The sequence below is a fragment of the Rattus norvegicus genome, chromosome 1 (assembly GCF_036323735.1).
Source record: "Rattus norvegicus strain BN/NHsdMcwi chromosome 1, GRCr8, whole genome shotgun sequence".
Classification (NCBI taxonomy): Eukaryota; Metazoa; Chordata; class Mammalia; order Rodentia; family Muridae; genus Rattus; species Rattus norvegicus.
The window spans coordinates 90,037,385-90,054,833 of NC_086019.1; the positions used below are offsets into that span (position 1 = coordinate 90,037,385).

At 54.2% G+C, this 17,449-nt stretch overlaps 1 protein-coding gene across 6 annotated transcripts in view; it reads left to right on the plus strand.

The window, feature by feature from the left end:
- Megf8 (multiple EGF-like-domains 8) overlaps positions 1–17,449 on the plus strand; it is a 49,367-nt gene that overhangs the window by 7,328 nt on the left and 24,590 nt on the right. For 4 of the 6 annotated variants that reach the window (XR_005502484.2, XM_039106569.2, XM_039106490.2 and 1 more), the window contains exons 2-21: positions 1,525–1,688; positions 2,501–2,707; positions 3,531–3,711; positions 3,798–3,886; positions 4,890–5,305; positions 5,727–5,872; positions 6,055–6,177; positions 8,650–8,804; positions 9,044–9,163; positions 9,494–9,638; positions 9,712–9,875; positions 12,562–12,762; positions 13,128–13,328; positions 14,135–14,371; positions 15,191–15,309; positions 15,389–15,520; positions 15,607–15,720; positions 15,945–16,193; positions 16,669–16,868; positions 17,171–17,381. Coding sequence is in view for 5 of the 6 variants with exons in the window: in XM_039106569.2 (XP_038962497.1) it covers positions 1,525–1,688; positions 2,501–2,707; positions 3,531–3,711; positions 3,798–3,886; positions 4,890–5,305; positions 5,727–5,872; positions 6,055–6,177; positions 8,650–8,804; positions 9,044–9,163; positions 9,494–9,638; positions 9,712–9,875; positions 12,562–12,762; positions 13,128–13,328; positions 14,135–14,371; positions 15,191–15,309; positions 15,389–15,520; positions 15,607–15,720; positions 15,945–16,193; positions 16,669–16,868; positions 17,171–17,381 (3,574 nt within the window). In the remaining variant the exon portion in view is untranslated. Of the gene's footprint in view, positions 1–1,524; positions 1,689–2,500; positions 2,708–3,530; positions 3,712–3,797; positions 3,887–4,889; positions 5,306–5,726; positions 5,873–6,054; positions 6,178–8,649; positions 8,805–9,043; positions 9,164–9,493; positions 9,639–9,711; positions 9,876–12,561; positions 12,763–13,127; positions 13,329–14,134; positions 14,372–15,190; positions 15,310–15,388; positions 15,521–15,606; positions 15,721–15,944; positions 16,194–16,668; positions 16,869–17,170; positions 17,382–17,449 lie in introns of those variants that run through there. The other 2 variants (XM_006228364.5, XM_039106583.1) reach the window with 2 other exon arrangements.

Consider the following 17,449-nt stretch of genomic DNA (forward strand, 5'->3'; position numbering starts at 1 on the left):
AAGGCTACACAGAGAAATCCTGTCTCGAAAAGCAAAGTGACAAAAAAAAAAAAAAATTTTTTTTTTCTTTTCTGATCTCATCGACTTCACCAAGGGACTGAGGCTGGCCTTGAACTTGCACTGATCCTCCTGCCTTCTCTTCCTCAGAACTGGATTAGAGGTGTGATCCACCATGCTTGACCATTCTCCTGCCTCTGATTTCTACTTTTTGCTGCTTGATTTCTAGAAACTTCAACACAACTGACCAGACCTGCAACACACACACACACACACACACACACACACACACACACACACAGAGAGAGAGAGAGAGAGAGAGAGAGAGAGAGAGAGAGACGGAAGCCAGTTTCCCACAAATAAAAAATAATTTAAGGGGCCTGGAGAGATGGCTCAGCGGTTAAGAGCACTGACTGCTCTTCCAGAGGTCCTGAGTTCAATTCCCAGCAACCACATGGTGGCTCACAACCATCTGTAATGGGATCTGATGCCCTCTTTTGGTTTGCACTCAAAAATAAATTAAAAAAATATAAAAAAAGATACATACATACATATATATATGTATATAAAATTTAGTTTCAGATTAATAGTTTCAAAATTACATACAGGTCTGTTAGCCCCTTTCATTACTAATACCCAGGCGGAAACAGTTTTCCTCCTCTCTCTCAGAAGAGATGAAACCCAGGACCTTGGCATGCTATGCAGTCACTTTACCACTGAGCCACGCCCCAGCCCCTTGCTGGAGGATTCTAGGCAGGGGCTCTACCACTGAGCCACACCCTCAGCCCTGGCCTAAAGATCTCATCTCCTTTAATCCTAGTACTCTGGGGGCAGAAGCAGGCAGACCCTCTCTCTGAGCTTGAGGCCAGCCTGGTCTACAGAGTGAGTTACAGGACAGCCAGGGTTACAAAGTGAGACTCTGACTCGAAAAACAAAAAAACCAAGCCAAACCAACCAACCAACCAACCAAACAAACAAAAAACCCAAACCAAACAACAACAAAACAAAAATAAGAGAAAGCTTTTGTCTGAGCTCCACCACAGTATCAATAGATCAATATCTCACAGCTGGGAAGCCCGGGCCTGAGAGAGCATGTGGCCTGCCCAAGGTCACACACGAGGAGTGGCTCAGGAGCAGAGTGGAGAATGAAGACTGATGACATAGTGTTCTTGTGTGAATGTCGCAGCAAAGTAACCAGCAACGGCAGAGTGTGTGCGGGGATGGGGAGCTGTGCTGCTCTGATAAGCTCTTTGTTGGTAGGGAGGAGCCAGGGTTCTCCTCCTACACATCTGGCCTGGGCCCTGGGCCGCTCTCACTCACATTGTACTGTGAGTGCTGAGAAGGGTTTTGTGAGTTCCTACAAGTTGACAGTGGATGACAGCCCCATGGCAGAGCGGGGGCTGCGCACCTCGGACCAGGAGCTCCCTCACACCACCCAGAACAAGGTGTGGTGGTTTCTGTGGGTGGGCTTCCTGGACCCTCGAGAAGGTGCATGTGAGAGAGCCTGGCCCTGTGCTCCCTTCCCAGCACCGAGCCCTCAGCACCGGATCCTGCTGGACTTCCTTTTCCTGGACACAGAGTGCACTTATGACTACCTCTTTGTGTATGATGGTGACTCACCCCAAGGCCCGCTGCTTGCTAGTCTGAGTGGGAGCACCCGGCCCCCACCCATCGAGGCATCCTCAGGCAAGGTTAGTGTGGTGGGGTGTGGGACCATGGTCTCTGGGTCTCTTGGGAGGGAGCGGTCTAGGAGTACACGCCTAGGAGGAAATGAAAAAGATTGGAAGGAACGGAAAAGTCCAGAAAAGCCGGGCAGAGGGTATCAGAGAAGACCGTGGAAGGCGGAGAGGCAGAGCGCTGGGTTCCACTCGGGAGGACCTGTAATCCCCGTCTTAAGAGCCTGAGGGTTGAGACCCGCCTGGGCCCCATCCTGAAACCCTGTCCCAAGCAGCAACAACAACCAAACAGATAGCTCCACAAACACACAGAAAACAGACATCAGACGGCAGGGTGGGGCCGGGGATGCCCCTCAGTCAGCGGAGTATCTGCCCGGTATTCACAAATGCCGGGGTTCAATCACCAGCAGCCTATAAAACGGGTGTGGTGGTACACACCTGTAATGCCAGTACTGGGGAAGTGGAGGCAGGAGGATCAGCAATTTGAGGTCATTTTCAGCTAATGGGTTCGAGGCCAGCCTGGGCTAGATGAGATCCTTTTAAAAAGATTCATGAGTGGTCTATCTGCATGTACACCTGCGTGCCACAAGAGGGCATAGATCCAATTATAAATGGTAGTGAGCCACCATGTGGGTGCTGGGAATTGAACTCAGCACCTCTGGAAGAGCAGCTCTTCACCGCTGAGCCATCTCTCCAGCCCCCATGAGATCTTTTTTTAAACAACAAAAGGAGACAGAGGAAGGCAGGGCGAGGGGTGGTGTGTGTATAGCTGCAGCCGGATGCAGCCAGGTGCAGCCTGCCCAGTGTACCTGGCCTCTCATCTTTAGATGCTGCTCCATCTCTTCAGTGATGCCAACTACAACCTGCTGGGCTTTAACGCCTCCTTCCGCTTCTCCCTGTGTCCTGGAGGTTGCCAGAACCACGGGCAGTGCAAGTCTCCAGGAGTGTGTGTCTGCGAGCCAGGCTGGGGGGGTCCAGACTGTGGCCTGCAGGAGTGCTCAGCCTACTGTGGTAGCCACGGTACCTGTGCCTCGGTGAGTGTCTCCCACTGAGACTCCCTGGGGTTCCGATCTGTGACCACAGCTGCCACATCTGACTTAAACAGGGCCTTGTTCCATCCTGACAGTTCCCTCCCCGCTGCCAGTCCCCTCTCCTTCCCAGTCCCCCTACCCCAACTTCTCTGACTTCATCCCAACCCCACCTCTACCTGTTCCTCTCCCTTTGAGACCTCACTTCTAGCTCTGTCTTCATGTCTAGCCAACCTTCCCCTAGGGGTAATGGCTTCTGCCCTCTTTCGGGCTGAAGTCCTACTCGCATCTGGCTATTCTAGGTCCCTGTCATGGTAGTTTTTTAGACAGGGTCTCATTTTATAACCATGGTGGCCTCCTTTTCCCTCAGCTTCCTCCTGAGTGCTGGGGTTACTGTCATGTGTCACCACACCTGGCTTCCTGCCATGACTTCTGTCCTTTCACCCCTGACCTTATGCCTCAGATCTGCACCCCCAACTTGGGATCTGTATTATGTTTGGAACCCTCCTTGCCTCAGTCTCCCCAGTCGGAGCTCATTCAACCCAGGTGGACGTGGGCCTCACTAATATGTCCTCTCTAACTGTTCTTGCCTTTTCTGTGGGTCTTTCTGCTCTGCTCCACCTCTTTCTCCCTCAGGTTGTACCTTTGTGTCTCCTGTTCCTCTCCCTTGTCCCATCCTTGTCCCCTATCTTCTCTCTGTTTCTTTGAACATTCCCTTCCTGTCTTTCTTTTTCTATCCCGTTTGTCTTGACTCTGTTTTTTTCTGTGTGTTCTACGACCCATATCCCTCTCTTTTTCTCTCTCTGCCTTTTTGTCCCCTTCTTCCCAGACCCTGGGACCATGCCGCTGTGAGCCTGGATTCCTGGGACGGGCCTGTGACCTGCACTTGTGGGAGAACCAGGGGGCTGGCTGGTGGCACAGTGTGAGTGCCGGGGACCCCGCCTTCTCTGCCCGAGTTGGGGCAGCTGGTGCCTTCCTGTCTCCACCAGGGCTGCTGGCTGTCTTTGGAGGTAAGCAGATGGGGAGAAGGTGAGGGTGGAGGGTCTGGAGGCTGTCAGCCTGTCAGCCTGTGTGAGAGCGCTCACCTCATCTGCAGGTCAGGACCTTAACAAGGCCCTGGGGGATCTTGTCCTGTACAACTTCTCCACCAACACCTGGGAATCCTGGGATCTGACGCCTGCTCCGGTATGGACCCTCCTGTGCCCTGGCTGGGGCCTGCCCACTCTTGACCCTCATCACCCTGCCACCCCCAGACCGGACAACTGCATCTGGACACCTGCTTCTCTGTCTGTGTCTTTGCTCATTCTGAAATCCCTTTCCTTGCCCACACCCCTACATCTTCCCAGATGCTGTTGTCCTCCCTCCCTCTCCCCATAGTCCCCTCTTCTCTTTCCTTCCCTCCCTCCCTCCCTTTCTCCCTCACTCTTCCTTTCTTTTTCAGACAGGGTCTCAGGACAGCCCAGGGTGGCCTTGAACTCCTGACCTTCCTGCCCCTTGTGCTGTCTTAGAGGCCTGTCCTGCCGTACCATTTGCCGTCCCCTTCCCTCTGCCTCCTTTCCTGACTGATTTCTTGGTCTCCTGTTGTGTCTTGGTCTCCATTCCTCTGGGTTATTTCTCTTGTTCCCTTCCATGTCTGTCTTCCTGTCCCTCATTCTCTCACTCTGTTTCTCTGAGTCACCATCTCATCTCTGTTTTGTGTCTCGTGTCTGTCCTTCCTTCCCTCCCTCTCTCCCTCCCTCCCCTCCTCCCTCCCTCTTTCCTTCCTTTTGAGTTAAGGACTTAGGCTGATATGGATCTCAGTCTGTAGCCTAGCTGGCTTGAATTCATGGCAGTCCTCCTGCCTCAGCCTCCCAAGTGTTGAGATTACAGCTGAGTACCACCAAACCTGGCTTTCTGTCTGTTTGTTCTTTATTTCCTTTTTTTTTTTTTTTTTTTTTTTTTTTTTTTTGTCTGCTTAAAGAGCAGGGTCTCATGTAGCCTAATCTGGTCTCAAGTTCACTACATGGCCCAGGCTGGCCTTGAACTCCTGATCCTCCTCTGTCTCTGCCTCTCAAGTCCTGGAAATCCAGGTCCACACCAGTTGGCTTGTCTTCTATTCCCTCTCTGCACATCTGCTTTTTTCTTTTTGCATCTCTGCCCTGTCCCTCTCCAGTGTGTCACCATCTGTCCCCTTGTCTCTTCCCCACAGGCCGCCCGTCACTCCCACGTGGCCGTGGCCTGGGCCGGCTTCCTGGTGCTGATGGGTGGTGAGCTGGCCAATGGCTTGCTAACCAACGATGTGTGGGCCTTTAGCCCCCTGGGTGGAGGCCACTGGGAGCTCCTGGCACCACCTGCTTCCAGTTCCTCTGGGCCCCCAGGGCTGGCAGGCCATGCAGCAGCTCTGGTAGATGACATCTGGCTGTATGTGTCCGGTGGCCGCACTCAGCATGACCTCTTTTCTTCTGGCCTCTTCCGCTTCCGCCTGGACCACACCAGCAGGGGCTACTGGGAGCAGGTGATCCCTGCAGGTGGGCGGCCCCCTGCTGCCACTGGCCACTCTATGGTGTTCCACGCCCCGTCCCGTACCCTGCTGGTCCATGGTGGACACCGGCCTTCCACTGCCCGGTGAGTAACCTGTCCTATGCTCCTGTTCCTTGGCCACAGCAGCCCAGGACTCCGTGACCTTAATCTTTAGAAGTCTTTGCTCATTGGCAGCCTCCTGGGCTCAGGCGGTTACCTCTGTCATGGTCCATTTGTGTATCTGTCGCTTCTCTTTATCTCATATGTATCTATTCCCTCACCCTCTTCTGCTCTCTGAGCCTCTACTCGGGCTCTGAGTAGTTGTTTTCCCCATGCTTCCACCCGTCTTCTAGCTCTCGACAGATTATGCAAGATGGCAGACCCTGCTCAGACCTGGGTCCTGCCCACAATGAACATCTAGTCAGGATGGGACAAGACATGGTCATGGGTAGTCTCAGTCCTGGGTGAAGCTAAGGAGGGAGGAAGCCGTCCTTGCCCTGGCCCCTGGCCTTTCTCGTCCCTGTAGGTTTTCCGTGCGGGTGAATTCCACCGAGCTCTTCCACGTGGACCGCCGTGTGTGGACCACGCTGAAGGGCCGGGATGGGCTCCAGGGTCCACGGGAGAGAGCCTTCCACACAGCCAGTGTTCTAGGAAACTACATGGTGGTCTATGGTGAGGTGGTTTCCCTAGATGGTGTCTACTTTCCAGGGGCCTGAGCCCACCCTGAGTTGAAACTGAGCCTGGACATCCCTACCTCCCCCAAGGCTTGCCTGGGGCCTCCCGGAAATGAGACTTAGCCTGGGTCTCCTCCCTCTGCTGAGGCTTGCCAGCTGCGCCCTTTCCTCTTCTCCCAGGGGGCAATGTGCACACCCATTACCAGGAGGAAAAGTGTTACGAAGATGGCATCTTCTTCTACCACCTTGGTTGCCACCAATGGGTGTCGGGGGCCGAACTTGCCCCACCAGGGACCCCTGAAGGTGAGTCTCCTGTGTTTTCCTGAGGGCTTTTGAAGATCTCTGAGTTTTAGCAGGAGCTGCCCAGTCATTACCTTGGCAGGCCAGGCATCCTGTTGGCATGTCCTCTGGAGGCAAGTTTGGGTGAGGACAAGGTGGGTGACAGGAAGCAGATGCAGCAGGGGCACTGGACCTTGGTCCTGTTTTTTATTTTTACATGTACACGTGTGTGAATGTGTGTATACACACACACATGTGTGCAGTGTGCACATGTGGAAGCCTGAGGACAACCTGAGGTATTAGCCTCAGGAATACTGTCCACCTTCCTTGAGTCAGGGTCTCTCACCAGCCAGGCCAGTCAGGCAGCCAGTGAACCCGAGGCTTCTCCTGGCCCTACCTCTCCAGTGCTGGGGTTATAAATGTGCTGTCATGCCTGTCTTTCTGTGACAGTTCTGGGCATGGCACTCTAGTCCTAGTGCCCTGAGGTAAGCACTATACCGACCGAGCCATCGTCCCAGCCCCAGAATCCTAATTCTCATTGGAAGTTTGCCAGTTTGCAGCTGTCCTAAGAAGCAGTGACTTCATGGTCATAGTGGACCAGAGGTAGAACCAAGATGGCTACCTTCAAACAGGCATCCATTCAAGACCCCGCCTTCACACTGGCACCTTGTTCTCCTCCGTGGGGTGGGGTCCTGATGTTGCTGTGCAGCTGGGCTGCTGGGACAGTAGGTTGGATGGGTGAGTGATGGGAAATAGCACAGTGGAGACCTCAACACCTTGTCTTCTTGTCTTCTTCCAAGGCTGTTCTTTTAACAGTTTTGTGATTTTGTGGGGGGTGGGGGGTGCTGGGAGGTGGTACACGCCTTTAATCCCAGTCCTCAGAAGGCAGGGCCAGACGGATCTCTGAGTTCTGGACTAGCTTGATGTACAGAGTGAGTTTCAGAACAGCTAGGGCTATACAGAGAAACCCTGACTCAAAAAACTAAAAACAAAAAACGTAAACAAAAAAAAAAAATGATTTTTTTCCTAGGCTGGAAAGATTGCTCAGTGGTTAAGTACTTGCCATGTAACATGAGGACTTGAGCTCAGGTCCCAAGCACCCATGTAAATGGTAGACAGGCCACACATGTATGTAGCTCCAGTGTTGGGGGGCAGAGATAGGTGGAGCTTGCTGGCCGGCTGTACTCACCAAAACAGCGAGCTTCAGGCTTAGTGAGAGATTTTGCCTCAAAACGTGAAATGGAGAGCCTCCTCCTTTGGCCTCCGAGTGTGCACACATGGGTGTGTACAACATACACCATACACCACATGCATGAAATAGTAAAGTAGAAAAGACTGCAATTTTCTGGTGGACATGGTGTACACACTATATCCCCAAGACTTGGTAGGCGGACGCGGGATGTAGAGTCTGAATCTGGACAGGACTGTGTGCGATGGCCCTGTCTCAGAGTCCAACAAAAGGTTGGGAGTGTGGCTTAGTGGTCAACCTTTGCTTAGAATCTACCGGGAAGGGGCCGGGGCGGGGCTCACAGGTGGCACTTGCCGGGCACGTGCAAGGCCTTGAAGTAGCTCTTTAGCATTGCAGAAGTACATGTGTACATACATATGTGCAAATTTCTGATTTCTTGGACTAAGACCCATGTGCTTTCAAAGTGTAGGAGTCAGTAGAAGGTCAGGGAAGCCATGATTAACTTTTCATAAGCAGAGGGGAGGTGTCTTGGTTCACTCCTGGTGAAAGCACCAGGCTGGGTTGGATCTAGGCGCTCAGTGTGGGTGCCTTGGCCACTTCTGTCCCAGTCCCAGCGGGGCCCTCCCTCCTACCTGTTTGCCACTTTCCTTTTGTCTTGTTCTGTGTGCGCCCGTGCACTGGGGCCCAAGCCAGAGCTTGTGTGGAAAGCCTGACAGCCTGCAGGAGTCCGTTCTCCCCTTCCACCATGTGGGTCACCATGTGGGTTGAACTCAGGTTGTCAGACTTGGTGGCAGGTATTGTACGTGATGGACCGGCTCCCTGGCTTATTGCTTGCCTTTCGTAGATGTCACCAACTACTGTTGAACTGTATGTACACACTTCACATCCTCAGAGGGGCTGAATTTGAGACCAGTCTGGGGCTACAGATTGAGATCCTCTCTCTCCCTCATTGCCCCCTCCCTCCCCCACTCCCTCCCTCCCTAACTCCCCCTCCCCCCATCTCATCTCTCAATGGGCTGGTTCAGTTTAAGGCAAAGAAACCCAGACTTGGCAAAGTTGAGTCTTCCGCCCAAAGCCATACAGCTCATAACTGATGTATGATTTGAATCCGTCTGTCACAGAGATCATGCTTTGTTTGAGATGCTTTGTACAGGGCCCTGGGCCTCTGAGAGAAGCGAGAAAATAAGCAAGTGCAGAGCCAGGCAGGCCAGGAGGATTTCCTTGGCTAGGTAGGGGCTAAAGCTGGCAAGGGCGGGAGCCAGGAGGACAGAAGCTGGGGAAGGTCTGATGCTGTGACTGTATTCTAGGTCGAGCAGCGCCCCCTAGTGGTCGTTACTCACATGTGGCAGCTGTTCTCGGTGGCAGTGTCCTGCTGGTGGCTGGGGGATACAGTGGCCGGCCTCGTGGGGACTTGATGGCCTACAAGGTGCCCCCCTTCGTGTTTCAGGCACCCGCCCTGGATGTGAGCACTGGGGTGATGGGGAGCGGTGGCTGTGGGTAGAGGCAGTATGGACTCTGCAAATGAGGGGTGATTGGAGAGAATTGGGCAGAGTACGGGGTTCTCCAGGGCTGAGGGAGGAGTGGGGTAGGGCCCTCAAAGTGCTGAGCATTTGGGGTTAACTGGACAGTACAGGGAGCAAGCCTTGGCAGATAGCTCCAGGTCTTGGGCAGCATCTCCTCATGTGTTCTGTGTCTCTGCAGTACCACTTGGACTACTGTTCCATGTACACAGACCACAGTGTGTGCTCCCGGGACCCCGAATGTAGCTGGTGTCAGGGTGCTTGCCAATCCGCACCCCCTCCCGGGACTCCCTCAGGAGCTGTGAGTGACTACCCCAGCCCGTCCATCCACCAGCACAGAGGCCTGCCTTTAACTCCCCCTGCCTAAGTGGTCAGCCACCCAAGATCCTCATTCCTGCCTCCTGACTGTCACCAACCCAGAGCCTGTACCTCTCCTAACACTTGAGTCTCTTTGAGTTTAGGACCTTGTGCCTGGATCCCTGAGCCCTTGTTCTTGTGTTCCTGTAGGCCAACCCCGCTCATTTCCTGATGGCTGCTAGTTATGCTTCCCCTCCCAGCCCATCTTCACAGTTCCTCTCAGGTCTCCTGGGTCCCGGAGGACAGTGCATATTGACTCCACTCCTCCTTGCAGTGTCCCGCAGCCAGCTGCCTGGGCCTAGGCCGCCTACTGAGTGACTGCCAGGCATGCCTGGCCTTCAGCAGCCCCACGGCTCCTCCCCGAGGACCTGGCACCCTAGGTTGGTGTGTGCACAACGAGAGCTGCCTTCCCCGGCCAGGTGAGTGGCAAGCAGCAGTGGGGGAGCGGCTCAGACGACCTCACATTGACCCTCCATACCCCTGTCCTCTCAGAGCAGGCACGCTGCCGAGGGGAGCAGATCTCAGGCACTGTGGGCTGGTGGGGGCCAGCACCCGTCTTTGTCACTTCCCTGGAGGCTTGTGTCACCCAGAGCTTCCTCCCTGGCCTGCACCTGCTCACCTTCCAGCAGCCACCCAACGCCTCTCAGCCTGACAAGGTGGGACCAGATGGCCCTGGGGATGGAATGGAAACTTACAGACCTGGAAGTAGACAGTACTGGGATGGAATCTGGGGCTTTGTGTAAATGTCCATGCTCCCCCACGTGCCCAAAGCTGAGCCACACCCTAACCCTCACTGGGAGTCTTCAGTGCTCAACTGCCGGGTTAGAGTTAGAGTTCTTTCACTTCTTTTTTTTTTTTTTTTCCTTTTCTTTTTTTCCGGAGCTGGGGACTGAACCCAGGGCCTTGCGCTTGCTAGGCAAGCGCTCTACCACTGAGCTAAATCCCCAACCCCTCTTTCACTTCTTATTTTGAGACAGGGTCTCCTAAGGTTGCTCAGGCTTGTCTAGACCCAACAGACCTCACATTTCTCTTTCTCCCTAGTCTCCTTGTAGGTAAACTGGTAATCCCGTGTTATGAGGCCCTACAAAAAGTTTTTTAGAAAAAGAATCTGGGGGTTGGGGATTTGGCTCAGTGGCAGAGCGCTTGCTTAGGAAGCACAAGGCCCTGGGTTCGGTCCCCAGCTCCGAAAAAAAAAAAAAAAAAAGGAAAAAAGAAAAAGATTCTGGGTGAAATAACACATAAAATCAAAAGCTTGTAGAACAAGCTGGGCGTGGTGGTACACACCTTTGATCCCAGCAGTCAGGGGCAGGGGGAATCTCTGAGTTTGAGGCCAGCCTGGTCTACACCATGAGTTCCAAGACACCCAGAGCTATGTAGACAAACCTTTTCTCAGAACAAACAAAACAAAACAAAACAAAACAAAATAGATGGTTGAACAATATTTTTGCCATTCCTAAATCAAGTCTAGGTTTGTGTACCAGTTACCCCATCTCCCTCTTCTCTGACCCCTTGACCACGGATTTGCCAGCTCTGGGCATTGATGTAGATGGAGTTGTGTGATCTGTGCCTATGGTGTCCAGCTTCTTTCACTTAGCGTAGTGTCTTCAGGGCTCCTTCGTGCTGTAAGTTCACTTGGAAATGGATTTCCAGCTGGATGTGCCAGTGCGTATCTGTGATCCCAGGACGCCGGAGGCTAAGGTGGGAGAGGAGAATCTTGAAATCCAAGCCACCCTGTACTATAGTGAGACTCTGTCTCAGAAACAAAACAAAAATCCCAAGAGCTTCACTCCACCCTGGTGGAGAAGGCATGGTGGCCGCAGTGGGAGGCAGCCAGGAAGCAGAGAGATGAATCCTGGCGCTCAGCTTGCTTTCTTGGCTTTGTTCCGGTACCACTCAGGTTTCACGTGGGTCTTTCCACCTCAGTTCACTCAGTCTAGCGCTTCCCTCACACACACGGTGATTGTGAACCTCGTCACTGTAACCGCCACAGTAAACTTGGCAAGCCTCCTGCCTCTGCCTCCCGAGTACTGGTGTTAAAGGCCTGCTTTTTCCTCAGTCTGTCCAAGCACACTCCTGAGTTACAGAGCATAGGGAATATGTTTGCTCTTTTCGTTAGCTGGTACTGTTCTTAGACAGAGCCTTGATGTATTGCCCAGGCTGTGATCCTCCCTGTCTGCCTCCTGGGTAACTGATACTGTAAGGCACATGGTCCTCCGTGCCCCGCTTCTCTGTCTGAAACAGGCGCTCTCGGAGTCGAGGCAGGCCTCGAACTTGCTTAGCAGCTGAGACTGGCCTTAGATTCCTGATGTGCCTTCCTCTATCTCCTGAGTTACCAGCCTCTGCCACTGTACCATCCTGCCCTTCTTATTTTGAACAGTTATGTAATGCTCCATTTACATTTAAATGTTACACTGCTGCGCATTTATTTAGTTACTTATTTTTGGATGTAAGGTTTGGCTGTGTAGCCCAGGTTAGCCTCAATCCTGTATACACGCCCAAGTGCTGGATTTATGGGTGGGCCAACAAATCCAGGTCCCTAATGTAAATTACATAAATAGTGTCCAGTGATGAATTCTTGGGTTGGTCTGTTTGTTATTCCAGAATCATACTGGAGCAAGCAAATAAATCTTGTACTGTGTGATCTTTGGGAATGTTGGGCTAGCTTTAGAAGGGCATGCTGGGGAAGAAGGGAGCTGTGAACAAAGGTGCCAGAGGTTGCAGTCTTCAAGCTTAAAGGACGTGTTTGTTAGGTTGGGGTTTTTTTTTTTTTTTTTTTTTTGAGACAGAGTTTCTCTGTGTACCCCTGGCTGTCCCGGAACTCCATCTGTAGGCCAGGTTGGCCTCAAATTCATAGCTAACTGCTTGCTTCTGTCTCTCACATGCTGGTATTATGGGTGTGTGCCACCATACTTGGCTAGTTTTGAAGCATTTATAAGTATAAATTATTAGTGTGTGTGTACGTGTAGGTCAGAGGACAGCACGGTGGAGCTGACCATCTTCTTCCAGTTCTTCTGGTTCTGGGCTGAACTCAGGTCTCTAGGCCTGCATGACAGGCACCTTTGCTCCTGTGGCAAATTTCTGGCCCCTCAGTCCTTTGAGTTTTACTATGACTGAAGATGAGGTTGGGTTGGGCCCAAAGTAGACCCTGTTGATATTCTCTGGATTTGTTCCTGAGAGGGATGATGGGCAAGTCCCCTTAATTCAGTCCTGCCTCAGTTTCTCCTTTGGCGAAAGTGGTTTGGCTGTCCTGCCTCCTCTGGTTCCCTGAGGGGTATGTACTTAGGTACAGTCCACCCATAAGCACAGGGTCTTACACATACACCCCATTCCCGGATGGTACAGGTCTCCATTGTCCGAAGTACAACTATCACCTTGACCCCCAGCGCGGAGACAGATGTGTCCCTGGTCTACCGAGGCTTCATCTACCCGATGCTGCCAGGAGGACCAGGTGGCCCTGGGGCCGAAGATGTGGCTGTGTGGGCTCGGGCCCAGCGCCTCCATGTCCTGGCCCGGATGGCCAGAGGCCCTGACACTGAGAACATGGTGAGGGATTCTAGAACATTCTGAGGTGATTTTGGTAAATATGAGCATGAGTATGATTCAGGGCATCTATAGTAACAACAGGGATCTGGGGACAGTGGGGAGCATGGAGACATGGGACCTACCTTTAAAGGAAGAAGGGGCTAGGAGGTTTCAACTGAGCAGATGTCCGAGGAATTGTGGGTAGGGCGAGAAAGGTTTGAGTGACAAGCGAGATTCCCTGAGGAGGGTTCATAGGGGCGGTGACAGCTTCCCCAAACCCAAGGATCCCTTAGGCCCTCTTCCAGGAGGATCTGGGGTTCTTGGAGGGGTTGGGAGTCTCAGAGTAGAGAGCTCTGAGGCCCTGTCTGCTGCTCACTCCACTCCAGGAAGAGGTGGGACGCTGGGTGGCTCAGCAGGAGAAGGAGACACGGCGTCTGCAGCGCCCCGGCTCTAGTCGCCTCTTCCCACTGCCCGGTCGAGGCAACAAGTATGCTGTGGAGATCCGAGGCCAGCTCAATGGCTCCGCAGGCCCTGGGCACAGTGAGCTCACTCTCCTGTGGGATCGGACTGGAGTGCCGGGTGGCAGTGTGAGTGTCTAGCCTCCAACTCTGTTCCTTGGCTTTGACCTCAGATCCTCTGGGCTTTCCCAATTCTAAGCACAACAAAATTTTAAGTCACTTGATTCTTCTGACTTCAGCTTTGGACCTTACCTTGAACCCATTAGACTCTAACATTTGACCCCAGGTCCTGATAAGATTTCCATATTCTTTTCTGGAACGTACTAGGATGGAACCCAGGGCCTCGTGCGTTCTAGTAAGTGCTCTACCACTGAGCCACGCCCCCAACCCCTCACTGGGGGATTCTAGGCAAGTGCTCTACCACTGAGCCACACCCCCAGCCCCTCACTGGGGGATTCTAGGCAGGGGCTCTACCACTGAGCCATGCCCCCAGCCCCTCACTGGGGGATTCTAGGCAGGGGCTCTACCACTGAGCCACGCCCCCAGCCCCTCACTGGGGGATTCTAGGCAGGGGCTCTGCCACTGAGCCACGCCCCCAGCCCCTCACTGGGGGATTCTAGGCAAGGATTCTATCCCCAAGTCACTTCCCTCTCAGTCTCTCACTTGTGGGTCCTAGGCAAGTGTTGTACCCCTGAGCTGTACCTGATCTCTACCTATATTCTGTCTTCTGTCATGTCTGACTTCTCCCTTGGCTCCTGCTCTGCATATTGCATACTTTGACCTCTAGACTCTAGAGTCCTTCAGACTCTGGCCCTTTTCTTGTGCTGATTTCCTGACTCCCCATTGTAGCTGCGTGGTGTCTCCAAACCTTTAACTGTAATCCTCATCTCCAATGGACTGTGCCCCTAACTCCTGTCCTACGTGACCTGCCCTAGGAGATCTCCTTCTTCTTCCTGGAGCCCTACCGCTCTTTGGCCTGCTCCTCCTACTCCTCCTGTCTGGGCTGCCTGGCCGATCAGGGCTGTGGCTGGTGCCTCAACAGTGCCACCTGTCACCTGCGTCAGGGCAGGGCCCACTGTGAGGATGACGGGAACGGCGAGTCCTTGCTGGTGCTGGTGCCTGCCCTCTGTCCACTCTGTGAGGAGCATCGTGACTGCCATGCCTGCACCCAGGTGTCTACTGGACCACTGGAGGGAGTAGGGCATTCATGAAGGAGGCAGCTAGAACAGGGCCTGGGGTGGGTCCCTTAGGCTTAGCATGGTCAGAGTCTATTGTCCTCGGTCTCTAAGGCTTGCGTGGGGAGTAGAGGGAGCTAGGTGGACAGATGGGCACCTGGAGTCAGAACATGCCCTGAGGCAGAGGTCAGACAAATCACCAGGGGGAGCTGGGTGTCTGTGCACTGAAAGCAGATGAGCGTGGAGCAGACTGTCAGGCCTGCTAGCTCCCTGCTGGTGCCACTCCTCTCCCTCTGCTCAATGCCTGTTTGTGGGCAGAGTTTGTTCCGGTGACCTGCAGGGCAGCCATGGGCCCCAGACTTGCCATTACTCAGCCCCAAGCAGAGCCTTGTTTTACTGGTGTCAGACCCATCCCTTTCTTTCCAGTATTCAGTCTTGCCACATAGCATGGGCCGGCCTCCAACTCATGAGCTGCTTCTGCCTCAGCCTCCCAAGTGCTAGGACCACTGCCATGTGGCACGAGGTTGGGCTTCCGGCTGGGCTTTGTGTAGGCTCCTGGTCTGGTGCCTGAGGCTGGGAATAAATCCCTGTTTGCCCTTCACTGGATCCAAAGGCTTGTAAATCCACCTGCCCCTCACTCCTGACAGAAGTACTGTTGTCCTAAGGGGTAGACAGACAGATGGCTGTGTGTGAAGGTGGGCTGCAGGCAGTGTGCACTGGGAGGAGGTGGTTGCAGGTAGCCTAAGGGCAGGAGGGGAGGCAGCTGGGGTTTGGACAGGCGATGGACTGAGTTCTGACCTTGGTCCTCTGCCCTAGGACCCCTTTTGTGAGTGGCATCAGAGCACCAACCGCAAAGGTGACGCAGCCTGCAGCCGGCGAGGCCGGGGCCGAGGCGCTCTGAAGAATCCCGAGGAATGCCCCCCACTCTGCAGCCAGTGAGCCCGGCTAGGTCCAGGGTGGGGTGGGCATGCATGGGGCTGGGCTGGGGTGACCTGACCCTGCTCTTACCCCCAGACGCCTGACCTGTGAGGACTGCCTGGCCAACTCTAGCCAGTGCGCCTGGTGCCAGTCAACTCACACCTGCTTCCTGTTTGCTGCCTACCTGGCCCGGTACCCACACGGGGGCTGCCGTGGCTGGGACGACAGGTATATACTCCAGCACTGGGCTGATGACATGGGGCTCCTGGCTGGGGCGGGCCCTGGGCGCTGACCCCACCACTATCACTCTGCAGTGTGCATTCAGAGCCACGCTGCAGGAGCTGCCACGGATTTTTGACTTGTCACGAGTGTCTACAGAGCCACGAGTGTGGTTGGTGTGGCAATGAAGACAACCCCACTCTGGGACGGTGAGGACTTGGCTGGTGGGTGGGCCTTCTGCCTCTCCCTCTGTTTCTCTGCCCTGTTGCCCTGTCCTGTGCTCTGTGGCTGCCCTTCTGCTTCCTCACTGCCATCTCTTGCCAACCCTCTACCTTCCCTGTCTCTCTTTGCTGCTGCTGGTCCTCACCTGTCACTGTTTCCCTGGGTGTCTCCTGTTTCTATATTGTACCCACTTTGATCTCTCACTCCACAGGTGCCTACAGGGGGACTTCTCCGGACCCCTGGGTGGGGGGAACTGCTCCCTGTGGGTGGGAGAGGGCCTGGGGCTGCCTGTGGCTCTTCCTGCTCGCTGGGCTTATGCCCGCTGTCCAGATGTGGATGAATGTCGCCTGGGTCTGGCGAGGTGTCACCCACGGGCAACGTGCCTCAACACGCCTCTCAGCTATGAGTGTCATTGCCAGCGCGGCTACCAGGGTGATGGCATCACACACTGTAACCGCACGTGAGTGACATGTGGGTTGCCATGGAAACATTGTCAGGAAACATTGCTCAAGGTAGAGGGAGGAAGTGATCATGGTAGTGGGCTCTCACGAGAACCGGTGTCCCCAGTTAGCAGGGGATTCTCACCTTGCAGACAAGGACCTCAGTGGAAGGACAGGGTACCCAAGGTAATTCTAGTAACCATAGAAACAAGATACTCCTGGACGGTGGGCCATAGCCATGGATGGAAGATGGAAGCGGACGTAGTTGGAAGCGAGGAAAGGTTTTCATAGTGGTGCTATGTAGTTTCTATGGAGACAGGTATCACCACGTGCGAGAGAGTTGCCTTGGAAACACATTTACTTGCACAGCACAGGACCATTGAAAGAGGCAGCCGGTTGTGAGAGTGTTGCAGTGGGTGGAGATGGGGTGCTTTGACGACTCTGGGTCCACCCAGTCTCACCCCCACCCCACCCCGCCTCCTCATGGTCCTTCAGGTGCCTGGAAGACTGTGGCCACGGTGTGTGTAGCGGTCCCCCGGACTTCACTTGCGTGTGTGACCTGGGTTGGACCTCAGATTTGCCACCACCCACACCTGCCCCAGGACCCCCTGCCCCACGCTGCTCTCGAGACTGTGGCTGCAACTTTCACAGTCATTGCCGCCGGCGGGGACCTGGCTACTGTGATGAGTGCCAGGGTAAGCCACCGTGCTGCGTCACAGCCAGCCTTGGGGCCCTTCCCTTTTCAGGGCCCTAGTGTCTTCCTTTCTGAGACTCCCCTCAGGTTGTGCTGTGAGCCCCTGCCCCAGTCTCTGCTCCTCTGTCATCTCTGTCTTGTCCTCACACCCTGTTGGGGTTTGCGCTTTCTTTCCTGGCCTAGGACTTGTGTGACTCTTTGAAGCAGCTTGGGAGGGGGGTCTGGGATCAACTGAGTCAGGTGGTCTGGGCTCCTTTCTGTCCTTGCTCCTGACTTGTGTTATACCTGCTGGGACCTCCACAGACTGGACATGGGGGGAACACTGTGAACGGTGCCGGCCTGGCAGCTTTGGCAATGCAACGGGCTCTGGTGGCTGCCGACCCTGCCAGTGTAACGGGCATGGAGACCCACGTCGTGGCCACTGTGACAACCTCAGTGGGCTCTGCTTCTGCCAGGACCATACTGAAGGTGCCCACTGTCAGATTTGCTCTCCAGGATACTATGGGGACCCCCGGTAAGTCAAAGAACTTGTGGGGTTTGGCAGAGAGGGGTTAGGGATCCCATGGGGTAAGACAATGTCTT